This window comes from Gossypium hirsutum, chromosome A13 (genome assembly GCF_007990345.1).
Source record: "Gossypium hirsutum isolate 1008001.06 chromosome A13, Gossypium_hirsutum_v2.1, whole genome shotgun sequence".
NCBI classification, from domain to species: domain Eukaryota; kingdom Viridiplantae; phylum Streptophyta; class Magnoliopsida; order Malvales; family Malvaceae; genus Gossypium; species Gossypium hirsutum.
The window spans coordinates 2234586-2262464 of record NC_053436.1 but is presented as its reverse complement, the minus strand read 5'-3'; the positions used below and the strand labels follow the sequence as shown (position 1 = coordinate 2262464).

Genomic DNA, 27879 nt, shown 5'->3' with positions numbered 1-27879 from the left:
AATTCGGTTGGTGGTATGTTAAATCGGTTAAGTTAGGAAATAATTCGACCGAACTGACTTATATAAATTTACTCATTTTTTAAAAGTTGAGTATTTGGTACAGTGACGGTGTATGAATAATTTTAAAAAATAAAATATAAGTTGGTGGTGTAAAATAAAGGAAATAAAAACTACCGCGTAGGTAGGACGCTAACGCGGCAATCCTGTTCAACGCACCGTTTTATATATAAAAGAATAATTCGTGGTCTCCTTTTATTTCTCGTTACTCTTTCTTCCCCTTAGAATAAAAACAGAGCTCTTTCCTTCCTCTCTCATACCAAACAGCGTAAAAGGAAATTATGTTCACTCTTTTCGGAATTTAGTTTCCTTCTTTCCTCTTTTTTGTAAAAGTCCCCCTCTTTCTTGTTTTGTTAATTTGTATGGCAACGACGACGTCGTATTGGTGTTACCAATGCAATCGGTTCTTCTTGATTTCCAACGAAGATCCGATCACTTGCCCCGACTGTGACGGCGGATTCGTCGAAGAGATCGATAACATGCCTCATGCAGCGCGTGCTTTCCACGCTGACTCCCGTCTCGTCGGCGGCGATGGATTCACCGCGATGTACAATAGCACAACTACCCTCCGTCGAAGCCGGATGAACGGTGGCGATCGTTCTCCTTTTAATCCCGTCATTGTTTTAGCGTCACCTTCCGGGGAAAGTACAAATGTTGAACAGAGTGGGAGGGGGTTTGAGCTTTATTATGACGACGGAGGTGGATTGGGTTTGCGGCCTTTACCGGCGAGTATGTCGGAGTTTCTGTTAGGTCCTGGGTTTGACCGGTTAATTGAGCAGTTATCACAAATGGAAATCCAAAACATTGGGCGTCACAACCAACCGCCGGCGTCGAAAGCGGCGGTTGAAGCAATGCCAATGGTGGAAATAGACGATACCCATATCAACAACGAACTGTTCTGTGCGGTATGCAAAGAACAATTCGACTTAGGAACCAAAGTTTTAAACATGCCTTGTAACCATTTGTACCATTCAAACTGTTTACTCCCTTGGCTTCGATTGCGAAATTCATGCCCCGTTTGCCGCCATGAATTGCCGGCAGCTATAGGGGAAGAAGGGGACGGGAGTTCAAATTCATTGGATGAGACCCCCATGGGGTTGACCATTTGGAGATTACCGGGTGGTGGGTTCGCGGTGGGGAGGTTTTCAGCTGGAGAGAATAGAGAGTTTCCCGTTGTTTATACGGAAATGGATGGTGGTTTTAGCGGAGGGTTGGTGCCGCGGAGGGTTTCATGGGGGAGTGGAGGTAGGGAAAGAGGAGGGTATCTTAGAAGGGTGTTGCGGAATATGTTTGGGTGTTTTAGTGGTTCAAGTTCTTCTCCTAGGTTGGATTCAAGGATAAGTAGTAGTAGTAGATCATATTCCCTGTTTAGTCCTCCTTCAAGGAGAAGAGGTTGGGCTCTTGAACTTGATAATGCAAGATCTAGAAGTAGGAGAAGAAGAAGGTAATGGCTTATGATTTTGAACATAATTCACACAATGTACTAAGAGCCATAGAAAGTGGTTCCATTGAATAGGATGTTTTTTCTTATCATTGTAAATGTTGAGGAAAGAAAGGGGATGAAATGGCTTTCTTCTTTTCATCTCAATTCCATGATTTTGTGAATTGAGACAAAGGTTCAAACTCTGATAATAAAATGGAAGGAAAAAGCATATCTTTGATTTTTCTTGTTGGCATATGAAATTACAACTGCCATACAGTTTAAATCTCAAAGTGTTTTGACTTCAATTTTTAATCAACTTCTTGCAAGTAGTACCTTTTTGAGTTTTTATTGCTCTACATCCAAGACTTCCTACTCATTCAATATTTTTGACTAGAGGTGTTCAAAGTATGTCAGCTATGGGTTAGAAATGGTGCTTACAGTTCATTGCATTTCATGGTTTGGGTACATAATTACTTTCTTGTTGACAGAAAAAGAAAATTATCCAAGTTTGAATGTGTATTAATTAACCATGCTTTGAATGAGTCTTGGAAAAAAAAACTAATGAGACCAATAGGAGTAACTTGGTCTTTTTTGTTAAGGAACAAAGTATTCGTATTTTGACATTCGTATCTGATTCAAGAATATATTGTACTTGTATCCCATGCGTAAGCCAAATTTGAGAAACATATGAATCAGGTAAGTTAGTGGTGGAAGTGCTTTGCCTAGACAATTGGAAATGGTGCTCAATTATGAGTCCTTGTGTGGGGGACTTATTAAAATATATTAAGTAAACAATTTGCTAAGCTGTATAAAAGATTTGAGTGAGACAAGAGAATTGAACAAGGTCACATACAGTGAGTTAGTGAGTGAGTGAGTCTCTCTCCCAGTCATAGCTTAACTGTAATGTTAAGTTGATTAACTGGCCACTATTGTCTTTTCTAGGGTTCATGAGAAGTTGACAATTTATCTTCAAAGAGACTAATTCATTGGAAGCATGAAAGTTAAATAATTGCACATGGATAAAGCTGTACATGTACTACTTCAGTTTTGTATGCTTGAAATTTATTCGAGTGGGTCTTAAGTTGATTGGTATGAACATTGTTGCCAATACAGGAATATGTGAATTCAAGTGCGCAAAAACGTATTATCTTCTTATTTATTATTGAGGATAGATTATGAGTAGTTCTGGGTATTGTATCAAATTTTTAGAAGCTAAGAAATAAAAGGGTACTTTCTTTTCCTTCATTTCCCAGCATCCTTCATCTTGTCATACTCGGTTTCGGTTTCCTTAGTTACAAACGCCTTGCTACGCCTTTGAGTTGCAGGGCTACTATTTCCAACTCTTCAGTCGCAACATTTACACCAACAATTACACCAACAATTAGATTACATTGCTTTTCAGCCATAGCAACTTCATCAACAAAGTGTCGAGCATCAGGGTCACCTTCAGATGGTTGAGACTCAATGACGGAATTAGTAAGCTAATCAAGATTGTGATCTTGGTCAAGATGTGGAGGCTATGATAAGAGAGGTGTGCCACATCACTTCTTGCTCAATTTAAGAGTTAGTAATAGATGCGAGTTTAGTAGACGAAATAAAATGTGTACTAAAAATCAACATTTTTAAAGTACCATATTAAAAGATTTGCTATTATCAAGGGCCAATTTTTTCTAATCAGTTTTGTTGGTTGGGAGAGGAGCTTAGTTTGATGATTCAATCGCTAATATAAATTGAGCTTTCGGCCCAAATGAGTTAAATATTCACAATTTAGTTTTTATAATTTAATTTGTACATGCTATATAAAAGAAAAGGTAAACTATAAAAATAGTCACGTTTGTTTGCTTCATATTACATTTTAGTCACTTATGTTTGAAAATTATGTTTTAGTCACTTACGTTATTGTTTTGTTACGAAGTGGTCACTCTACCATTAAAATTTCGTTATTTTCTTAACGACAATCCTACATAATACAAATGAGTTTTATTCTAAAAATATATAAAAATAAAATAAGACAATAATAGTATGGTTTATGGGCCAACTTGAGTTGGTTCAAATATAATGGATCTTTATGCTTACTTTAATGGGTGTTTGGTTCGTTAAATGTAATACTATGATTACATTTCAAAATAAGATTATGGTGTTTAAATAGTCAATATTCCAATCATCTTGTAATCTCACATTATGGAATAGTGTCATTATACCGCAATATAGGATGTAATCTCATTACAGCTCATTCCTTAAGTTATCTTAAATTACGGGCATAATCTTAAAATTTAGACCAATTTACCCTTTGTTTTTATTATTTAATCAATTCAGGATTTTTTTTAAATAAAATTTAAAACTAATTGAAAACAAACAAACAAAAAATTTAACAATGAACCAGTAGATGACATACATTACAATTAAAATTATTATATTTTATTTAATAATTTATTAATATATTAATTACGGTTATAATTATAATTATGGTTAGTGCTGCAATCACTTTTCATGAATTATTATAACTATGATTTATATAAATTTATTTTAATATCACATCTTTTACTTATTAATCTATAAATTGTAATAAAAATTAAAAATTATAATAATTTATCATAATTTTATGAAAATCGAGATTAAAAAATATTAAAGGAACTAAACTTGTAAAAAAAATGAGTAAAATGTGCTTTTAGGTAATATTATATTTTATCAACCAAACACTTGAATATTACATTTCAGCCAAATGAACCAAATAAAATAGTCTCACAATCCACCCACAATCTTACATTTTCATAATCTTATTACGAACTATAATTTAATATTCGACTAATCAAAATGCACCCTAAATATATTAACCATATAATATTTAAATTTTAAAATTTTTATTCTTACTTATTATTTATATTTAAAATATTATCTCCAAAATTCCAACATTCATCCCCTCTCAAGAGTAGAATATAATTTACCCCGGTACTTGTAAAATTAAAATCTAAGACATGAAGCAAAGTGTAGAGGATGGATAGGATGTACACCTAATCGACTAGGGTTGGGAGAACAGGCCAAAACCCTTTGTGAAGGAATGGGGTCCCATTCCCCATATAGTTCCAAGCCTACCCATGTGACTTATGGTCCCATTTGGAAGGTAACTGGCCAACGGGGAGGTGAAAAGTGGTTTACTCCAATTTCAGGGGTTTATCATACTGCTCGAGCTTACGTGTCATGATGTGACCGTTGACCAAACAAGGACCTAAAGGTTCTGCCCTATTTCCTAGACCTTTTGTCCTACATAAAGGAAAAATTCTTAGAGTTTAGGGCTAGATCCACAGTAGCAATGGCTTTGGGGTTAGTTTATTTTATTTCCTCTTTTTTTTTTTTTTTTCTTAAGCACTTTGTTTGGTTTAGTACTTTGAGTTTAGGGTTTGGACCCAAATCTATTAACAATGGATACAATGGCTGTTTCCCTGAAACTATGGACCACTTTATTACCAATTGTTTTGCCAAAGAATAAACATCAACAAAATAACTCGACATTTGAATTACAAAAGTAATATATAACTAGTTATGAATTTCAATTATTAGATTAAATGTTGCTTTTCATCTTTCTTATCAAATAGAGCAAATGTTAGATACTAAAATTTAGACTAAGTTTTAAATAATCGGTGCATTTATCTATAGTTAGTATAAAAACAGCGGTGATTGTGAGATTTGATACTATAATGATACTATAGCGTGAGACAAAAAATAATATAAACGGTCGCCCATCCAAACTCATCCTTAAGGCATTAAAATAATTTAGTTTTTAACATTTACATTTTTTAAAATTTAATTTTTTTAATTTAAATTTGACCCTTAATTGTTAAAAAATAGTTAATTTTAACAATCAACCTTTTAAAAAAATTGCTATTTTTCAACAAAAATATTGACTAAAATGTTAAAATTTTAAATATGGCAGCCCACGTGACAATCCACCTGTATTTTTTTTTAAATTTTATGACTTTTAATCTTTTTTTACCTTTTTTAAAATATTTTTTATGATATCAAAATTATTGTGGGCGTGACATACATGCCCGTTTTTAATATTTTTGGGGCTCTAAGAAAAACAATAAAATGGGGTTTTATGTTACTTAAAAGTTAGAGAAAATTTTTTTAGGTCCCTTTAAAGTTGGTAAAATTTTTATTCTTATCCTTTAAAAGTTAAAAAAAAAATTATTTGGGACCCTTAACAACTGAAAAATAATATTTTAAGACTCCTTTCAGCCTTGGGTCCTGGGCGGTCGCACCTCTAAATGACCCCAGGGCCAGGCCTGGTAACATTAAAGACAAATAATGTCAGTTCAGCATAAAATACAGACATATTTTCACACAAGTTATCATGTCAACATTATTAAAAACCTAATGCTTTAGTGAACATTTCTATTAAAAAAATAATTTTAACTCTTTGAAAATATTAGTAATTAAATTTAGCTAAAAAAATATAAGAATGAAATTGAAAAATATATATATACATTAATACTAAAATTAACATTATATCAAAATTTAATCGCTTGATAGCTTGTAAGTGCATGTTGATACACTTTGGAACCAAATAAAAGGACAAAATCTTGACTTATTGGGATGAAAATTTTGTATTTTATATATGTTATGGTCACAAGCTAAGATTCCATAATCAATTAGCTAAAGAAAGAGAAAGATTTGGTTGCATATAAATTAGGGTAAAAGAAGGATATACACAACAAAAGGCAAAAATGATTTTATCATTGTAATCCAAAATGTAATGATCAAAAAATCAACATGTAAATATAAATCAAAGATATTAATCATCTTTGTTAAGATTTGTGGGGTGACTTATGTTTTTTTCCCCACTTTTTTCTTTGACCTATTCAGGTCTAGGCCACCCTATAAATTAAAGTGTACAATTTAGTTGCCTTTATATATATATATATTCTTCCTCCAATTTCTCTCTTTTTTATCAATTTTGTTGTTATAATTTCAGGGACCCATTTAGCATGCCAACCTAAAAATTCATCATTTAATGTTTCAAATCTTGATCCAGCTTGAGTAATGTTTCATTGATCACCTAGAAAATGCATGCCATGAAAAGAAAAAATTATGATGAAAAGAAGGTGGCTCTTTGACCTAAATTTATTTATGAGGAGGACCCAACAGAAAGTGAGAGGAGATGGAAGAAATCAATGCAAGTGAAACACTAAAGCCAAAAAGAAAATCTTTTTGTACCAATTTGTCTTAGCCCACACAATGGACATTTGAGAAGTGATAAGTTCTTATCAATCAATCGGCTACCAAGAAAATTAGTGTAGTTTTCTGATTATTATTTTGAATGATTATACTAGTAAAAAAAAATCTTAATTTTATCTTTTTTTAATAAATAATTATATGTACGAAATTTGTGAATTATTTAAGTTTTAAGCTATCTAGAAATTCGTATATCTTTAAATTATAAGAGAATATGTGTTTAAACACATTTGAATTTATACTATCTTTATTATTGCAAAGTTCAAGACTCAATAGAAAATTTTGTGAAATTATTGAGTAATGTAATTCTATTTGTAAGATTTGACGAGAAGGAGGCTTAATTTATTAAACATAATTGATGTGATTGGTTATCTTGAAGGTTGGATTGGTCTGATGATGATGATGGCACTAGAGTGCAATTATCGACATTTTATCAAGACAATCTACCTTTAATTTTGATTTTAAAGTTTCCAATGTTGCAATAGTTATTATCAGTTGCATTTCTCTATATAAATTTAAAATTATTCTTAATTTTTCTTTAACTTTTAAATAAAAGAATAATATGTTTCAGCGTATTTAAACTCACGTTACTAATTGAGTTAAAAATTATTGTAAAAAATAATGGAAATTATTATAATAAATTTTAATGAAATAGAAAAAATAATTTATTAATAGACAAACTTTTTCATTCCCGAAGTTATAAAAAGAAAAAAAAAAGAGAATGTAATAATAAAACTGTAGATGACTTGTTTTAGTACTGAAAACTTTATGATTCCCAAAGGGGTTTCCCATTTTTTTAGAAACGAATGGTCAGATCAGATCCATTCATTAACCCAGCTGTATTCTTTTCCTTTTGACATTAATACCCTCTTGATTCCCCTATATTTACTACTATCATCCATCAAAACCATAAATAAATTTAACACTGAAAACCATAAAATAAATTATATATTATCACCATTTTAACTTACTAATATGTCCCTTTTGAGTGGTGGTCCATGACTGGTCAAACCACTAAGTAGCAGGATAATTTGGTCATTTGGATTTCTTTTCGACAGAAACTTTGAGCATAGTGCCCATTTACTTCTGTCTTTCGTTTCCCTTTTACTTCTTCTTCAACCTTTGAAGGGTGAATTTAGATTGACGTTGAATTATGTTAGAGATGAGTTTAGATCGACGAATATATGTTAAGGATGAGTTTAAATCGACGACGAAATATGTTTATCTTACTTTTTTATCTTGTATTTCTTAAATTAAACAAAGAATTTACTGCTAATTTTATAATACAAGTTGATGTACAAAAATAGAATAAAAAATGGCATCTTCACTCTCCCATGTTCAAATGTGACTAACTTGAAAAGAAATCAAAATATCATTGAAAAATAATAAAATAATAATGTTCTATGTAAGCAAATTAACACCCAGATCCAAACCAGAACAAAACTTGCATATGAATTTTTTTTTCTTTTTTACTTTCTTAGATCTCAAAACTATAGAAAAACCTAGAAAAAGAAAAAGAATACAGCAAATATGAAGAAATAAATATGGAGAAACCTATACTTTGATGACGATTCCTTCTAATTTATATTAATATTTTGAAAGCAACAGTCACATTAGAAGAAACCCATAGCTCCTTATATGGAGAGAGATTCAAAGAACAACTCTTTATATACAAGTGTAAATATATATATAGCTTATGATATCTACTTTCTTCTTCTTCTTCTTCTTCTTCTTCTTCCTTCTTGCTTGGATGCCACTGATAAACCTCTAGCTAGCTAAAATTAACTCAGAAAAAAGAAAATGGCAAAAAAAACCCATCACAAAGGAAGGGTTTTTGGTTCAAGAATCAGTGTAGTCACGCCAGCAAATAAGCATGGTAACACAACGCCTCATGATGTAAAAACGAGCCCTTTGTTCTTTCACTAACCTCGCACATTTCCTTGTGAAAGCACATCTTTTATTAGAAGGGTTCTTGATGATGAATGATGAACGGCTCCTTATTGATGATGCTGATGAAGAAGTTTCTTTCTTTGATAACTTCCATTTCTCATCCAAGTAGAAACTCGGTGGTGGTGAAGTTGAACATGTTGTTGTGAGACTTGAAGCCATTGATGATAAGGTTTTGAAAAAGGATCAATGGAGGCCCTTTTTCTTTCTGGATTCTTTTTTGAGTTCCCTTTTGGAAGCTAAAACAGTGAAGTGGATTGTCGCAGCAATGAAGAGTAAAGGTAGATTCTTTTGTTGGGGGAGGAGGGGGGGCTGGGAGATAATGAGAGCGGAGTGAAGAAATGGAGTGACGGGTGAGTATTTATAATAAGTTAAAAAGGAGATGAAATAGAAAAGGAAATGGAGAGAGAAAGGTAGCATGTGTGTGTTGCAGTGGGTATCACCTCGGCTTCTTTGCCTCGATAGGCCCACCAAATAGTATATAATTTCTAAACATATAGATTTCAATAAACATGCAAAATATTAAGCTTTTGTAGCATCTAGAGGTGTTAATGAGTTTTGGAATAAGTTTAAATTTTAAAGCTCATATTGGTTGATATATTTGGAGATCAGTTTGTTTTTTAGTTGAAATAGTGGTCATAATTTTAGGTACTCGTCCGTTTCAAAGAGTTGATAGATTTTGGAATAAAAATATTAGGCCGATTATTTTGAAGATATTTAGACTATAAAGTTTATTCAGATTAATTTCTTGCTACTTAAGGTAGATTACTTGTTGAATAAGATAAGTCACTTTTCATGGTTTGAGAGTATTAGATTAAATCAAAACTCTTATGGAAGTAGTATCTTGGGTTGATTTTTAACTTTCTTTTTAGAGAAGTGATCATATTATAATTCTTATATAAATAAAACTTAAATACTATATAAACTTAAGTTTTACCTAAGTTAAGGTGAACCAAGAGTTTTGAGAGTTTAATAGAGTACAAATTTGTTGAAGTTAGCAATGTGTATGTGTGTATTATTTTTATAAGCAATCAAGAGAATCTTGAATTGTAAAGTTAAACTTTTGAGAGGGAAGCTTAGAGAGAGAATGATCTAGTTTTTGTACAACGGTGAGGTTGCTAAATTGGTGAGTGTTAGACTAGCGTTAGGACTTAAATCATTGTTTGTATTGTGAGAAAGACAGTGGATTAATGTTCTGGGCAAGGTCCTAAGGTTGAATTGTGTAAACAATCTCAGTATTCTTTTTTTTGTTTTCACACTTTTTTTTCGTGGTTGAAATTTTTACCACAGTTCCAAACACCATTTTAGTCATAGTTTCTTTTTGCCAAGCAAATGCCCCCATTCGTTTTCACAATATTTTCAGGAGAGTTTTATTTAAATACCATCTTCAACTCAAATAGAATTTATGTTATTCAAGTTCGGTTGGATAAGAAATTCAATTTTCAAATTTTGTTTACCTCCTTTCATATCCGTAAATTACTAATCCTAGATGTATTTTAAGTTTATCCATATTTATAAAAGAGAAGAAATCTACTTATACAAGTGTAAATGTAACAGCCCAATTTTTTAAAATTTTGAATTCTTAAATTATATCAAGTAAATTGAAATGTTTCAGTGATTAAGTACTTTTGAATGTGTGTTTTTGGTCCCGTGTTTGATTCCGTTCTCTTTAGAATTTTTTCTATTAATTTTAAAACTATGTTTAACTTGGTTCATAAGGATTATCCTTAATTTGTGTAAGATTATTGAGAAGAATGAGTTTATTAATTCAGTGGTAAGATGTCAACTTACTTTTAAGTCCCGTGTTTGAATATTGTGTGAGTAAATTGAAATTATTTTTTTTTCTCACGTTAGTTTCTTGTTGCAGCAAAAGAACTTTTCTTTGTTGGTCCCTTGGCCAAAATTTTCTTCTATTCAACTTCTGGAATTCTACTTTTTCTCTCTGTGATCTTGTTTCTCCTTCCTTCGCTCTTCTATCATTTCTCCTTTCATCCGATTTCCATAGTTAGTCAAAGTGTTGATTGTGTTCTTCTTCTTCCTTTTTGTTCCTTGTTACTAGTGATACGTTCTCTGCAAGTACAATTGTATTTTCATTCAGTGTTGGTGAGTTAGGTGGATTTATAATTGGTTTTAATGCCGAGTTTGAACGTTCTTGAATTAAAATTTAAAACTATTAGATTTTATTTAAAATTCTTTCTTTTACAAAATTTTCGAATTTTATTTATCTGTATTGAATTAAAATTATAGTTAAGTTTTATGATTGATACAAATATTAAAATAATTTATTTTATTAATTCAATCTAATTATTTGATTAAAATGTGTTTTAAGAAATAAGAATCTTAAAATTGTTGAATTGAAATCTAGTCAGAGCATTTTAATGAAGAAATAAATATAGTTGATTTTAGATGGAAGTTAATAAGGAGAAAAATAAACTTTAATTATATTGATATTTTCTAACATATTATTTATTAAAATAAATATAGTTTCCCAAATTATTGTTTGCAATATAAGATGATTGAGCATGAAATACCAATTTATCAAATTTAATTGTTATTTTTTCATTTTAATTTGATAAATTTAATAATAGTTTTCCAATACGTTGATGCATGTTATTGGCAATTAGAATATTATGATTTTTAATGCATATTGTAGAGTAAATCACAGAAAAGGATTGTATTGAAATATAGTATTTTTTATCCATAATTTCTGTCTAACATGAATTTTTAATTTTATTGAGATATCAAAATTATATAATCCATGGTCTCCTTCATCAATGGGGAAATGGAAAGTAAATGTAGACGGTGGCCCGGAACTTGGAATACGGAATAGGTATGGAGAGCGGCCTGATCTGAGGTGCATTAAGCTTGTGGTGTTTTGGGATTTAAGGAATATTGGGCTGTGCAATGTTTATGAGGTTGAACTTTGGGGTATTCTTGATGGTCTTGAATAGGTTTGGGAGCATGGCTGTCGTGATTTGCTGTTAGAAATAGATTGTTTGGAATCATTGCATCGTATTAAGGGTACTCTGATAATACATCAATCAGATTCGTATATCACTCATGCCATCTGAGACCTTTTGCGTTAAGAGTGAGATATTAATATTAAGTATGTACATCGAGAATACAATAGGATAGCTGATTGCTTAATAAAAACTGCGAAATGAATGATTATTGGCTTTTACTCTTGGCCTTAACCTCCTGAATTTTGTTTTGCATGTACTACACTAAGATGCTAATAGCTATGGCCACAAAATGAAGCAAATTGAGCTTAACATGTCGGATTTATTAAGTGTAAGGGGGGTCCAAATAAGTGTGAAACTTTGTAGTACAATAATAGAAGTCCCATGTGATTATTTTCAGTTACAGTATGCATTATATATACTTTATGTGACCTCAAACAAGTGTATATAAACAAAGCAAATCAATGCTTTATTCTAACCTTAATACTGGAATACTTTGCTCATTCCAAAAGAAATTGTGAGGATCAGCTAAAGTCTTCACCCGAACCAGTCTATTGAAATTATGGTTGAAGTATTTCAAACCCCATTGGCTTGCTTCCACATAGCTTGTATTTGGGTAACTGTTCCTCCCCAAATCAAGATCCCTGTAATTGAAATATGCAGCCCTCGGTGCTGTTGAGACATAAGGTTCCATGTACTTGTACAACCTTCTCATCCACCCTATGCGTTTCCCTGTTTCCTCTGCTACATCCCAAGTAATCATATATTGTATCCCATATAAATACTCACTTCTATAAGGAAATGGAGTTGCTGAACTCTTTATTTGCTTCATTCTTCCTCCGTAAGGCGTTAATATAAACATCGATGTCTCTTCCTCCGCTACCATTTTAAATAGTCCTTCGAGCCCCATTTTGGGGATTGCTTCCTTTACGTAGTCGGACTTGCCTTTGAACGACTGCGTAGATTGTGTTCCCCTATTGAGTAAAACATCTGCGGATTCTGCAATTGAGTGGCCAGCAAAGTAAAGGACGGATTGGATCCAACTCATTTCAGTGCAGTTTTCTTGAGTTACGCCTAGTTCGGGGAAACTACGTTGTATGGAAGAGAGGAGTCTTTCTGTAGTCCCAAGAAACAAGCAATCGAAAGAAACTTGAACGGTTGGGTTTTGGTTTGAATTCGGATTAGTAACTTGTATAACTGCATGGACGAAAAGGTCATGGTGAAACTTATACGCAATGTTTTGCCACTTCTGGACAAGTTTGGTTGCTCCTTGTTCCAATGTCTTTAAGGTTTTAAAAACGGTTACGGTCGGAGGAACACGAACCAACTTAAGTTTCCATGAGAAAATAACACCAAAGCTAGCTCCTCCACCGCCTCTGATGGCCCAAAACAGATCTTCTCCCATTGATTTCCTGTCAAGAACATTTCCATTAACGTCGATCATCTTGGCGTCGATAACATTGTCGGCTGCTAAACCGTATTTTCTAAATATCGTACCGAATCCACCTCCACTAATGTGTCCCCCCACCCCTACAGTGGGACAACTCCCCGCAGGGAATCCATGGACATTACTTTTGGCAGAAATACTATAATATAATTCACCAAGAGTTGCACCAGCTCCAACCCATGCAAATTCATTTTTTATATCTACCATGACAGACCGGATATGGAAAAGATCTATAACTATAAATGGAACATCAGATATATAAGAGAGGCCTTCATAGTCATGTCCAGCACTTCGAACTCTAACATGCATGTGATGTTCCTTGGAACAGATTATGGTTGCCTGGATATGATTTTCGTTGTAAGGGGTAACCAAGTAACGTGGTTTCGAAGCATTCGAAAACCGTAAGTTCCGTATGGAAGACTGCAATATGGATGAATATTGAGAACTGTTTTGGGTGAAGATAACATCATAAGTTATTTTGGAAGGTGGTAAATGAGATGAAAAGCATTGCTGGAAACTTTGGTCTGTTGAAGAGCAAAACGAGATGCAAAGGAAGAAAAATAATATTGACATCCCGAACTTCGGACTCGTCATCTTCACATCACCATCTTTGAGCTCCCTTTCATAAGCTCGAGTGATTTTTCCGACCATCGTCCGTGACTCAATCCCAAAGTCAGTATATTGCACTGCCACCCAAATATTTATGATGGATTTTAAGAGACGCCGGGAAGATGGATTTTAAGAGAGAATTTTTGATGTTTAGGTAATAGAAAAGAAAATTTCAAAGTAAATTGGTTATTTAAGATTTTTAAATATATACTTAAATTGATTATGACATTTAAGAGTGACCATGATTTTGGTTAAGCTAGATAAACCGAATTACTTCCATTAAAATGATTTAAAATGATTTATTGAGTAGGTTTTTTATTTTGAATATTCAAATTGTTCAAATTGAATAAATCAATTAAACATTATAGAAACCCAACCCAGTCCAATATTTAAATATCCATTACTTTTATATAAATCAATCCAAAAATAAAATAATTAAACCTAATTAAATTACTTAAATATATATAGACCCATAGATTCTTAAAGTTCATTAAGACGCTGGGAAGATGAATTTGAACATGGAATTTGTGATTTTTATGCATGAGAGAAGAAAATCTCAAAGCAAATTGGTTTTTTCCATGTGAATGTAGGAAGATTCTTAGATATATACCTAAATTGATTATGATACTTAAGAGTACCAAGATTTTAGTTAAACTAAATAAACTGAGCTAATTTGATTAAAGCAGTTTATTGAATAGGTTTTTAATTTTAAATATTGAAATCGAATAACTCGATTAACCATTATATTCATTACTTTTATATAAATCAATTCAAAAATAAAATAATTAAACCTAATTAAATTACTCAAATATATAGTATATTGTACTGCCACCCACATATTCTTAAAGTTCATTAAGACACTGGGAAGATGGAAGTTGAGATTTTTACGTTAACGAGAGAAGAAATTTTCAAAGCAAATTGGTTATTTCCATGTGAATGTAGGAAGATTCTTAAATACATACCTAAATTGTTTATGACACCTAAGAGTGATTGAAATTTTGGTTAAGCTAAATAAACTGAGCTAATTTGATTAATGCGGTTTATTGAATATATAGGTTTTTTATTTTGAATATTTAAATTGAATAACTCGATTAAGCATTATATAAACTCAACTCATTTTGATATTTAAATATCCATTACTTTTATATAAATCTATCCAAAAATAAAATAACCAAACCTAATTAAATTACTCAAATAAAAAATCAATAACCAAAAATAAAAAAATTTCCAACCTATTAATTTAAATTAATTCAATCTAAATATAGAAATATAAAAATATCAATTCAAATATTCAAAATTATTATATTGGGACTAGAGTTTTATCACAATGAGCCGGATTAAAAAATCAATTGAACCAATTAAATCGATTTTCAATATTTCTTTAAATTATTTTCAATTATATTTAACTTTATAAATTTTATAATAATTTATTTAATTCAACCAATTAGTGAAACCAATAAAATTTAAAATCAATATTTTGTGCAATTCAATTTTAAAAACCTTCCAAATTTGTCAAAGTCGTAGCAAAGATGGAATTGATTGGCCGGCTTCACAAGTAAAACAAGGACTTTGAAATTAAATTAAGATGGAATTAGTACCTGGTTTTGTTGCTTGATGGCATTAATTGACCGCCAACACCTGCATGTGCAAAGAATCAAACGTTTTTATCCATGACAATTGAATAGTCTATCCAACTTATTAATGAGCTTAAAATTACATTAAAATTTGTTTTAAGGAGAAGTATCTGCTAGCGCTGACCACATATGACTGGTATCCTATGTAGAAACAAAGATACATACATAAAATGTAAACAAGTAAATATAGCAAACTAGCTGTTGTTTATCAAGGGATGACATACAAGTATTTTAAAAGAAAATATAGTGCAAGTTTCTGTGAAAAAGTCAATTGGCTCATTAGCCAGTCTGCAATTACCCCAGTGGCTAAACATAGAATAATAATGGCTTGGGTCTAAGATTAACAAGAACTAGTAGCATATCTAGAGCCATTCTTTTTTTGTGATTTTATTAAACTTATCAAGTTGACAAATCTGCAAAGGTACTCTTCTATTAGCACTACCTATTATTACTCTTTAACAGGGGATAAAGTGGTTTAACATAGCTAGAACAATTTAATTACAGCCAACTCCATATCAGCTTCAAGTCTCTTTCCAAAGTACTACTATATATTCACTATTTAAGTACTTGCTGCCCTTGGCGAAAAGATAAAAAGTAAAATACAAAACACTACACCAAGATTACAAGAGAACAACACATCTATTGCTAAGGGTAATGACCTTGGTGGATTTTGTGAAGATCATGGTTTCTTCTGTGCTACTACCTCACTATGCCTGGATATATAGCTCGGGAGGTGATGTTCAAAAGCTGGCTGTTAATGAACTTTTTGAGGTTGCATCGAATGAAAGCAAAAGCAGTCCCTTGATATTGTTTGTGAAGGACATAGAGAGTCTAGAAACAAAGATAGAAGAATAGCTAGCTGCAGCAAAAACAAGGATGACAGATCTTGTATCAAGGTTGAATCAAGAAGTCGCACTTAGACAGTTTCGAGAAACAAAGGTCAAGGATTTGGAAGTGGAACTTAAAACCAATAGAGAGTATTGTGATGAAAACATGCAGCAAGCTGTTTTGATTGAAAGAGAAAAATTTACTCAAATACAGTGGAATATCGAGTTAGTTTGGAAGCAATGTTTGGAGATGGAAGTGAAATTAAAGAATGAACAGGATGAAAGGGCACATATTCAGTCATCAAAGTTATTAATCACGGAGAAGAGGCTGCAAAGAGCTAATCTAGAAAATTATGCTGGAGTGGTGAAAGTTTTCTCACCGACGTTTTCCAAGCTAGGGAGAATGACGTGGGAGCTTTTATTTTTATGATAGATATTTTATTATTTCAGTTTATTTCATAATATTTATTTTGTATTAGATATATTATAGACGACTAGGGTTATTAAGTAGGTAGGCACCTCCTTCAGTATGTCCTTCACCATGGCATTGGCTTGTAGGCACCTCCTTCAGTATGTCCTTCACCATGGCATTGGCTTTCTCGATAATCCCTTCACTTTCCAAAGCAAATTTTGTACAGACAGAAGAAGTCAGAAATAAATTAGTAGCTTAACATAAAATAGAAAGCAAGATTATATCTTACGACGTTTTCTTTTCCCCCAAAGGATGGGGGGAAGAACACAGTCTGTCCCCTTCAAGAATTGATCAGTCCAATCCTGGACCGTCCCGTAGGGGCCTCTACCTGAGGGAAGGAGAGGCAAAGGGTTAACCACTACTTTCCTTGGTACTGGCCACTTCTGATGGGACCCTATGTTCACTATATGGTTCCAAGGTTCCAGAATCCTCCCTGTTTACATTTGGGTTATGGAAGAATCACAATCGAAGGGATACGACTTAGCTTGAGGCTTCCAACGCCCTGCGGGATTAAACCCTTCCGCAAATCTGCCTCAGCGTACCCACAACCTCCCTCATCGAAAAGGCAGTACTTGAATATCTTCCGGAGACTTATGTCTCAAGGAATAAGAAGCAAACCCTCCCGATTAATAATTTTAAACTGTTTTTGGGAGGCAGGATCTCCAATTAGTGAAGGTCTGGAATTGTAAATTGCCTTCGGAGGAAGAAGCGGTTTAGTAGGAAAGTTGACGAAGTTATTGGTGGGAATCGACCCATATAAACAACGAACAAAAATGGAAAGAGCAAAGAAAATTTGGACAGACAAATGTATTACATGGAAAACTCTTTCAAAGATAATAAAAATCACGAACAAAAGATACATCAACTTAACATTAATGGAGTAAACAAAACGAGAGTACAATAATGAGAATATAATAAACCCAAATCCCGAATATAAAGCTTACACTCAAAGTTCTCACTAAAGGGGTTTCACGAAATTTTTTCAAACTCTCACCAAAACTCAATATGCGACTACATCTTGTCACTTTCAAAGAAAAGCTTTATAACACTACATTTTTAAGATTAGAGGTCTAATCATATTAAAATATCTCTGGAGTAATCAGAGTTTAACTGGAGAAAAAATCCTGCTTAAAGTCTAAAAGGTGGCTGTTAAATAGGAGAACACGTCATGACGTCGCAACATCCCATTCTCCTCGTCCCGACGAGCCAATGCTCCTTGTTTTAACTTCGAGCTTGTTTTGACCCTTCTTTGGTTGCTCATTGGTTCTTGTCTAATATGTCTACAATGTGTCCTATAAATGAGAGGCATACTCCAAAAATCTCCACCTTAACTCGTAATTATCATGCCTCTTTTTCCATGCTCCATCACGGGCTAAACTAGAATTTTGCAGAATGTCAACCATGTAATGCCTCAAAATTCTTGTTTTTGAATTGTCAAAAAATGATCAAAGTGATTAATCAGTGGTTAAGTGTTATGTTTATGTGTGCGAAGTTCTGGGTTCGAATCTTTTTCCTTTACTACTATGAATTTTATCATAAGTATGTGAAAGCACTTAAAGTTCCCTTAAGTGTTTGGATATGGTTGACATGCCAATTAAGTGCTATAGCATGTTTCGAGTTTTGTCAGAGGTTTCGCACATGTTTGTGCTTTATATCGCCTTCAGGCCTTACACTTATGTGCATCTTGGTGTGGTGTAGTTATGCTTTCATGAGCTCATTAGTGTGCTAGAGGAATGTGTTACACTATCTTATAGTTTAGCTGATACATGTACGGATTGGGTGAAATTTATTAAATTCCATTCATCGAAGCTGTCAATTTTCAAGTTTGAGAAATCATCAAACTTACGATGACTTTTTGGATGGGATTCAAACATTTATTGGCTAAGATGTCTTCATGGAAGTCAAAGATATATCTCTTAGTTTTGAAACACACTTTGAAGCACTCGATTTTAAGTTCGGGAGCTCAAGTTATGACTGTTTTAGTGAAAACTATGCGAGTAGAATTTCTGGACGGGATAAAATCAAATCGAATGCGTGCTTGCGCGTAAGGCCTTTGTCTAAATGAGATAAGGTTTGGACCAAAAGGTCAAGGATCGAGAGAGAGGATCCATATTGGTGATGTAGCTAAATGTTTTGATGGTGTTGAAGCACTCGTCTTTCACGCACTTGTTAAAGAGGTAGCCTAAATTTATTATTAGACCAATAAAAAAAAGCTCACATCAATATTACCGTCAAATTTCAAGCTATTGCTAATATTTGATGACAAAAAAAATTCAAATAATTTAATGTCTAAAAAAAAAATTTAATGACCAAAATAAAATACCAACAATAGTTTAATGAGAATTTGTATACTTTAGGCTAACTAATTTTATTTAAATCAACAGAAACTCTGAAAAACAATTTGAGTCTCATAATTCATAGACCTACTTGTAAAACTACGAATCAATAAGCAATATTGTAATAATAAACGAAATAAATTTTTCAAAATTCAGACCAAATATTATCACAAATTTAACTTTTAATATTTAAATTTTTTTCACTTTTGGACTTTATTTTTTTAAAGCTATATTTGAAAAGAGGAGTAAAATTCGATCATTAATCTTTAAAAAAAAGTTAATTAAATTACTTTTTTAACATAAATACTGATTAAAACGTTAAATTTTAAATATGGTACTTTGTATAGTAATTCACGTGTATTTCAGTTTTTTTTTATAAAATTTCTTATTTTTTTAAATATTTGTTTTATACTTTTTAAATTACTTGTTAACGTGGCATATAAAACAAATAGTATCGTACAACATAAAATATACATGAATTACTATGCAGGTTGTTACACCATCATTAAAATTTTAATGTTTTAGTTCACATTTTATTAAAAAAACCGATTTAATCCTTTTTAAAAAGTTAATAATAAAATTCATAGAAAATATAAATGCTCATGAATAAATTTAGTCTAATAACAAATTTACCTCTCTAATGTTTACATATTTTATCAATGTGATCCTAAACCTAAAATTTCAACAAATTCAGCTTGAAATTTTTCTAGTCTGAAACAAAATATTATGCAATACTCAAGAATGTTTGACATTAATATCTCAACGTAAATATAAATATGCCACGATGATCCTTAAAAAACAATGCTGGAGAGAAAACGATTTTCAACTGCTTTCTTTATAAGCCATAAAACAGTCAAGACATTGCTGAAGCTTGTATGATCTTGCTTTAATCTTTGCCTTTTTTTTTTTTGGGAGAAAGAGAGTGGTTGGCATGTAAAAGTCCAATTCAGTATTTGACACAATTGAAGCAGTTTGATATCACATTCTCTATATTTGACTCAATCTAATCTTCAGTTTATATATATTCCTTTTGAAGAGAAGATTCATTTTTGTTGCTATTAGTCTGTTTTTGCTTAAAGAGCAGTTGCTTCCTTATTCCTCCATGATCTGTTTCTTCAATAACACTTAATAGGAAATAGCATGGGATCTAACTCTGAAATGACTGCTTGGTGTAAACCCTGAAATTTGCTTTACTAAAAAAAAATGGTAGGTAAATGTCAGTGTGATGTTTGGGGCTAATGATATATGATTCCATCAAATGTTACAGAATTGCTTCGTTGGTTCCAAGTTTCACCCATGAAGATAATGTGGGTTTTGTACTATTAACATAGAAATAAGCTCAGAATCACGTCCATTATGGGACATAGCATAACATTCATGTAGTATAGATTTCTTTGTTTAAATATAAAGCTTTGACTTATCTTTGACACCACTCTAAAGTTGTTTCAACAACTGGTCTGGATCATACTGAAGTTTAAAATGAAGCTACGGGTTTCCTTTTTCCTTTTAATTTTAAACTGAGATAGTTTCCGTCATCTAATAAAAAAAAGTACACACCAAACACCCTTTTGCCTTTACCATATAGACACACTTCTGTATTCTTCAATGAATACATACTCAAGGAGTAGTTCATAAGTTCACTCATAGCCGAAGAGAAATCAGACCAAGAAAAAAAAATGGGAGTTTCTCTTCTTCCATCACCAGCATTTCTGGTTTTCTTCTCATTTTTCACTTTCTGTCTACTTGTTGACCCCGTACTTGGGATCACCAGGCACTACAAGTTTGATGTATGTATTAATTTGGTATGATTATCAACCAATTATCTGTTTGATTGTAACTTGGTGTACCTTAATCATTTTGTAGGTCAAGTTGCATAATGTGACACTTTTGTGTCATACAAGGAGCATTATTTCAGTGAATGGACAATTTCCAGGGCCTCGCATTGTAGCAAGGGAGGGTGATCAGCTTCTAATAAAAGTGGTCAACCATGTGCATAACAATGTTTCTATCCACTGGTATTGAAGTTTACCTTGAAAATGACATTCTGTAGAGATTACAAGTTGAATAAATGTTCTCATATGCTTAAAGAGGGAAGTTCTAAATTGAATGCTATGGTGATGTAATTTTGAAACAGGCATGGCATTCGACAGCTTCGAAGTGGGTGGGCAGATGGGCCAGCATATGTGACTCAATGTCCCATACAAACTGGTCAAAGCTACGTTTACAACTTCACCATTGTAGGCCAAAGAGGAACTCTCTTCTGGCACGCCCATATATCATGGCTAAGAGCCACTCTTTACGGTCCCTTTGTCATTCTTCCTAAGCGCGGCGTACCTTACCCTTTTGCTAAGCCTTACAAGGAAGTTCCCATCGTCTTCGGTAATGAAATCATCGATGAACTGATTCATTAAGATTCTACATTTATTTTGCTAACTCAAAATGAAATGAACCCATTTATGATCAATTTCAGGAGAGTGGTTCAATGCAGATCCTGAGGCTGTTATTAGCCAGGCATTCCAGACTGGTGGAGGTCCAAATATCTCTGATGCTTATACCATCAATGGTCTCCCTGGACCACTTTATAACTGCTCAGCCAAAGGTTATAAATAGCTAAAATTTTGTGTTAAACTATATATATACACACACATGCACACATACATTACAGAGCTATGGGATTCACTTGCGGACTAATAACTTTGACAGATACATTCAAGCTGAAGGTGAAGCCTGGCAAAACTTACCTTCTGCGTTTAATCAATGCGGCACTCAACGATGAGCTCTTCTTCAGTATAGCAAATCACACACTAACTGCTGTTGATGTCGATGCCATTTATGTTAAACCATTTGAGACTGAAACACTTCTCATCACCCCTGGTCAAACTACAAATGTGATCCTTAAGACTAAACCAAGCTATCCAAATGCCACTTTCTTCATGACTGCTAGACCTTATGTGACAGGCCAAGGAACATTTGATAATTCAACTGTTGCCGGTATTTTAGAATACGAGTCACCACCCAACAGCCTTCATTCGAGCAAAATGTTTCCCTTGTTTAAACCAATTCTACCTGCTTTGAATGACACTTCCTTTGCTACAAATTTCGCGAGTAGACTCCGTAGCTTGGCCAGTGCTCAATATCCTGCCAATGTGCCTCGGAAGGTCGATAAGCATTTTTTCTTCACAGTTGGTCTTGGAACCAGCCCATGCCAGCATAACCAAACCTGCCAAGGACCTAATGGAACCAAGTTTGCAGCTTCAGTGAATAATATATCGTTTACAATGCCGACTACAGCACTACTCCAGGCCCATTTCTTCGGCCAATCTAACGGAGTTTACACCCCTGATTTTCCTGGCACTCCGACAATTCCCTTTAACTATACAGGCACACCACCTGACAATACTGTGGTAATAAACGGAACAAAGGTAGTAGTGCTTCCTTTTAACACTTCCGTGTAGCTAGTTATGCAGGACACGAACATTCTTGGAGCTGAAAGCCACCCTCTTCATCTACATGGCTTCAATTTCTTCGTTGTCGGCCAGGGTTTTGGCAACTTTGATCCAAATTAGGACCCTGCCAAGTTCAACCTGATTGATCCTATTGAAAGGAACACTGTTGGTGTGCCATCAGGAGGTTGGGTTGCAATTCGTTTTCTAGCAGACAATCCAGGTAAATGACATGTTTAACACCAATTAGGTTCATCAAATCCTTGCTTTTGAGTTGATGATGATGACCAATGACAGCAAGAACCACATGCTTGCAGGGGTATGGTTCATGCATTGCCATCTAGAAGTGCACACCAGTTGGGGCTTGAAGATGGCTTGGTTTGTCTTGGATGGTGAACTTCCTACTCAGAAATTGTTGCCTCCTCCAGCAGATCTTCCGAAATGTTGATCAATGACACTTCTTTGGTTCATTTAGACCAAAAACCTACCTGGGTTCTTTTTATTTCAACTATTTTGATTTATTGAATTTTTTTTTTTGCATTGGCCTATCATTGTTCCAAATTTGTTTTCTTTATTCTTGCGGAGTTACGATAGTAAGCGAGCTTTATTTTGTAACGTGTACAAATTTCAATACAAGGAAGTCTCAATAATATATCGGCATCCTTTTGTTCATTCAATGTTAGCCTTTGAAGCATATATGCACATTATGCAACTCCTTCATAGAAAATTTATTGCTTTTTTTTTTCATTAAAATACCATCGCCCTGATTGATGAACCTGAATCACACCAACTTAACTGGTTAGCTATAATCATATGTGAACTCAATAATATATACTATTTGATTATAACAACAAATTATAATGTGAGACGACAATTTAAAAGTAGGTGATCTATATTATTTATAGTCTGCAGAATTAAATTGAGCAAATTATTCAAGTAAATACAGGGCTATTATGTTGTATTATATAAGTCCAAATGTAGAGATAGCTTGTTTTGGCTATAACAATAATTCTCTCAGAATTAGAGATATGTATATGATTGACTGGACTAACAATGCATTTGAAAAGACTCAAATTGAATTCATCCTAAATTCGTTTACGGGTTTAATTTTCTATTTATGACATTAATGGTGTGACTTACCTAAATTCCGATAAGTGATAGACCATATGTGTATAACTTATGTACATTGATGTATTGAAAACCAGAGCTCTAATAGGATTGAGCTATCATGTCATGGTATCACTTATAATCATGGAATTTATTGCTCCAATAAAGAGTAATTGATATCCACTTGCTAACATTGTAAAGATTATGAAAATGGAATATTGCCATGGGTCACAGGTCTGGGACGAATGACTATCATTATTGTTTTTAGGTAAGATCATTTTAATCGCAAAAGATATAATTGTGACCACGAAATAAAATTTTATTGAATTAGGTGAGCAGATTTAACCTAAAGGGACCAAAAACATCCTATATAAGGTAACACATATGACAATGTCATTGGATAAAAGCTAAATACTTATAGATTTCATCATAATAGTATATAACAGGAAGTTCAACCATAATACTTTAGTGAATTACTTCGTTGCGATTAATAGAAGAAGAGTTGAAAGTTGATTAAAAATTATTTAAGTCCTAATTATATATGTTCAATTAGTCCATCCGTTAGCTTAATACAACTCTATATGGATTATATAACAAGAACTCTATAAAAGATTAGACTAAAACGATGAATTTGAAGTAGATTGCATGATTTACTATCAACATTAAATGCATTTTCTCGAGAAGGCAATAGATAATTTAGAAATTAATTTAATTTGTTTGGGGTATTATTTATTGTGCGAAATTAAATAATTGAGTTTAAAGTGAAAATTAAATTAATTAATCATCATAGTTATATTTTAGTTGGGCAATTAAATAATTTTATGCATAGATTCTATTACAGTAAAGTCGTCATGATTGTAATGAAATTAGGCGGATTGTTTAAGTTATTTAATTTAATTTAATTAATATTGAAATAATTATTTATTGATAAAAACTTTGTAATTGGCTTGGATAATTATATGATTTTTTTTAGATCAAGACAGAAGAGCAAATATAATCAAACCCAATACAAATTGGCACAAGGAGCCCAATATAAACATGCATGCCACGACACATTTACTCCTTGGTGCTACCAATGTGCTACTGACCTCCTCATTCGGGAGTCCTAGGTGGACTAGTTTTTCTATTAAATAATTATTTTATTATCACCTAGTTCAAATATAACTCTTGTGATTTTTCTTCTATATAAAGGGAATAGGGGTGTCGAAATTTGTATGCAACACTAAGGAGAAACTTTGTTAAATTTTAGTGAAATTCTATGAGTTAATTTTCTTGAACTCAAATAAATTTTGTTTTTCTTGAGTTTTCTTTTTCTAAATTTGTGATATTATAATTGTAATCTTCTTGAAAACTATAATTCAAATTTGGAAGATTGTATTTCGGTTTGGTTTTAGCCTTGTGTTTGGTTTTTGAGTTAGAGCCTACTTTATAAGCATTCGAGAGTTTGAGAATAGTGGAGAAGATTACTCAATTGAAGCTTAAAAGATTTGGACTCTAGTTGGACTGTTTAACAAATTCAGCATATTCTTTAAGGCCTGACTTGCATTCTCAATCTCACCCAAAGCTTAGAAACATAGGTACATTAACTGATTAAATTTATTACTATAAATATCACAATAAATTTTTGTTTTATGCTAGGACTAAGTAGTGGAGCCTTGCCCTTGATTCTACCCTACCCTATTTTCTTGGGAGTGTCCAATGACTATGTCGTTTATTTCAATATTGATGGACCAACACGAGGATAATTGAGGCCTATTAGATGCAGTGGAATGTTAAGGGACAACAAGAGTGTGGTGTGATTATGCCAAAGAAGCTAAGTTATTTTCTGTCTAAACTGCTGATAAACTATAAAAGTAACATATCTTAATCTCATTCTTAATGCGTTTTTGAATGATTAATTATGCAAATTAGTGAATTTGATGCTCCTAATCCTTTAAATTCATGTTTCTAAACTTAGGAGAGCGTTTGGGAGCAAAAGGAGTGAAAAACGAGCCAAAATCGGACAAATAGAGTTGTTTTTAAGAGTCACACTGTAACACCCCCTAACCCCAAATTGTCGCCGGAATAGGGTTACGAGCATTACCGAACATATTGGTTAATTTACAAACAATTCATGAATAAACAACAAACATATTAAAATTAAATCATTAAGTCTCTTTTATGAACCCTCAAGGCCTAAATCACGTATTATAAATGAATAGGGACTTATTCAAGTACTCCGGAATTTTTTTTCGTAATATAATTACTTTTTTATTTTTTTGTTTATTTATTTTATTATTATTATTATTTAAAAAAAACTCAATATAACCCCTTTAGAAACATCTAACCTTCCCTGCAATTTCAAATTTGCAACCAATTCAATACAAACAACAACTCAATAAATACAATCTTCATCCAAATTACATTCGTTTCATAACAATATCACTTGTCCTTATTTATCTAACATTATATCCATTCATACTTTCAAGTAGTATTTAAACATCTTAGTTAATTTCCATTCATATCATATATCAACTTATATTAACTTAACTAATATATTCATGAGTTAATACAAAACATAGTCATATAAGCTCCAATACATGCCATATAAACCATTTAAGGTATTTATAACAAAATCTATCAGAAAATCGAGATAGTGTGACTTGAGTGTGATGATCCAATCCTCTAACCCTCCCGTTAATCTACAAAGAGCAATAAACATTACAAGTAAGCTGACTATAGCTTAGTAAGTTCATCGGCTTTAACTATAAATCTTACCAAATATTAGTTTTCCAAAATTCAAATCATATGGACATTTCAAGTAAGTTACTTTCATCCTGTAAGTCATAATCTCATTTAAAAAAAATTACTTAATTGAGCTCAATATAAATAATGATAACATTACTTACATTTCTTTTTCCACACGTTACATTTACGACTTACCAACTTGTCCATTCAACGAACGGCTTACGGATTTAAGTACATCATGATTTAAAGCCCGAAGTCTAGTTGAAGCACATAAGTGCTAAACGAAAGCCTGAAGGCTAACTGAAGCACACAAGTGCTAAACAGAAGCCCGAAGGCTAATTGAAGCTCATCAGAGCTGAACTGGAACCCCAAAAGGGTTAACTGAAACTCATATGAGTTAACAGAAGCTCGTAAGAGCTAAACGGAAAGCAAACACGAGAATTAGCAACAAATGCTAAATCTCGGTTTACTTGGGTAATTTACCGTCAATTCATCTTTTTCACTAAACGATTGTACTCATTTCCTGCGTTTCGTTCCTCCAAAATACTCAGTTCAATTTTGTAACTTTTGTACGTAATTTACTTATTTTCAACAATTAACATACATAAATATTAATCACCATTCATAAAATAATATTGAAATTTAATAATTTAACCGTACGAACTTACCCGGAACAATTTGCAGTAGTTGTAGAGATTTCTAGAACTATTTCGAAATTTTCTCTTTTCCTCGTTTATCCTCGATTTCTTGATCTATAATATAAAATTTTTCCATTTATTCATTAGTATTTATTCAAATTATACTCTAATTTACAGATTATGCACTTTTATTTTCGAAATTTCACTTTTACCCTAAAATTTACAATTTTTACAATTTAGTCCTTGCTCAATTAACCCTCCAATTGAACTAATTTTTCTCACTTATCACTTTATTATATTACTTTAAACTACTTCATAACCTTTTTAAATCATAATTTTAGCATTATACCTTAATTCCAAACTTTTTCACAATTAGGTCCTAAAAATCAATTTCCACTAAAATTGCTTAATAAAATCATCATATAATAAGATTAAAACTTAAAATACATGCTAAATAATCATAAAATTACATAAATTATTCATTTAAACTTTCAATTTCACTCATAGAATCAAAAACAAATGAATTTAATAGTAGGACCTAGTTGTAAAAGTCTTAAAAACACAAAAATTACAAAGAAAAAGCAAGAATTAAACTCACATGATGAAAAAATATGAAAAACCAGCTTATCCAGGCCTCCTATGGCATTTTTAGCTGATGATAAAGAAGAAAAATGAAGAAAAACCTAGATAATTCCAATTTAGTCCTAACTTCATTTAGTTAGTCTTGGCAATATTCCAATTTTGCCCTTATTTCACTAATTTCCTGACTTTTTCTCAGCTATTTCCGTCCAAAATATCTCCCTTGGGAAAATTTTCTCTTTAGGTCCTTCCTCATTAGACACGTAAGCAATTTAATCACTTTCACAAGTTTTACACCTTTACAATTTAGTCCTTTTTATTTAATTAACCACCCAAACGATAAAATTTTCTAATAAAATTTTAACATTATATTATTAACACTCCATAAATATTTATAAAAATATTTTCGGCTCGGTTTTATGAGATCGAGGTCCCAATACC

The 27879-nt window shown here is 32.4% G+C and overlaps 3 protein-coding genes and 1 long non-coding RNA gene across 4 annotated transcripts; 2 read left to right on the top strand and 2 right to left on the bottom strand.

Moving 5' to 3' along the window:
* The first annotated feature begins 210 nt into the window (after positions 1-210).
* Positions 211-1718, top strand: LOC107929601 (probable E3 ubiquitin-protein ligase RHC2A). Its single transcript, XM_016861087.2, has one exon. The coding sequence runs from the start codon at positions 420-422 to the stop codon at positions 1503-1505; it is 1086 nt and encodes a 361-aa protein (XP_016716576.2). The 5' UTR covers positions 211-419; the 3' UTR covers positions 1506-1718.
* Positions 1719-8269: 6551 nt separating this feature from the next.
* LOC107929603 (uncharacterized) lies at positions 8270-9116 on the bottom strand. The gene is made up of 2 exons (XR_001692856.2): positions 8640-9116; positions 8270-8487 (listed from the first exon to the last, which is right to left on the bottom strand). It is a non-coding gene; the product is annotated as an uncharacterized lncRNA (long non-coding RNA).
* A 2796-nt stretch (positions 9117-11912) lies between these two features.
* Positions 11913-13752, bottom strand: LOC107929508 (berberine bridge enzyme-like 8). The gene has a single exon (XM_016860944.2). It carries the CDS (start codon positions 13715-13717, stop codon positions 12089-12091), a length of 1629 nt encoding a protein of 542 aa, XP_016716433.2. The 5' UTR covers positions 13718-13752; the 3' UTR covers positions 11913-12088.
* A 6603-nt stretch (positions 13753-20355) lies between these two features.
* On the top strand, positions 20356-23058 carry LOC107929514 (laccase-17). The gene is made up of 6 exons (XM_041084436.1): positions 20356-20731; positions 20808-20959; positions 21079-21323; positions 21415-21543; positions 21648-22610; positions 22705-23058. The coding sequence occupies exons 1-5, from the start codon at positions 20621-20623 to the stop codon at positions 22397-22399; spliced, it is 1389 nt and encodes a 462-aa protein (XP_040940370.1). The 5' UTR covers positions 20356-20620; the 3' UTR covers positions 22400-22610; positions 22705-23058.
* The last annotated feature ends 4821 nt before the right edge of the window (positions 23059-27879 follow it).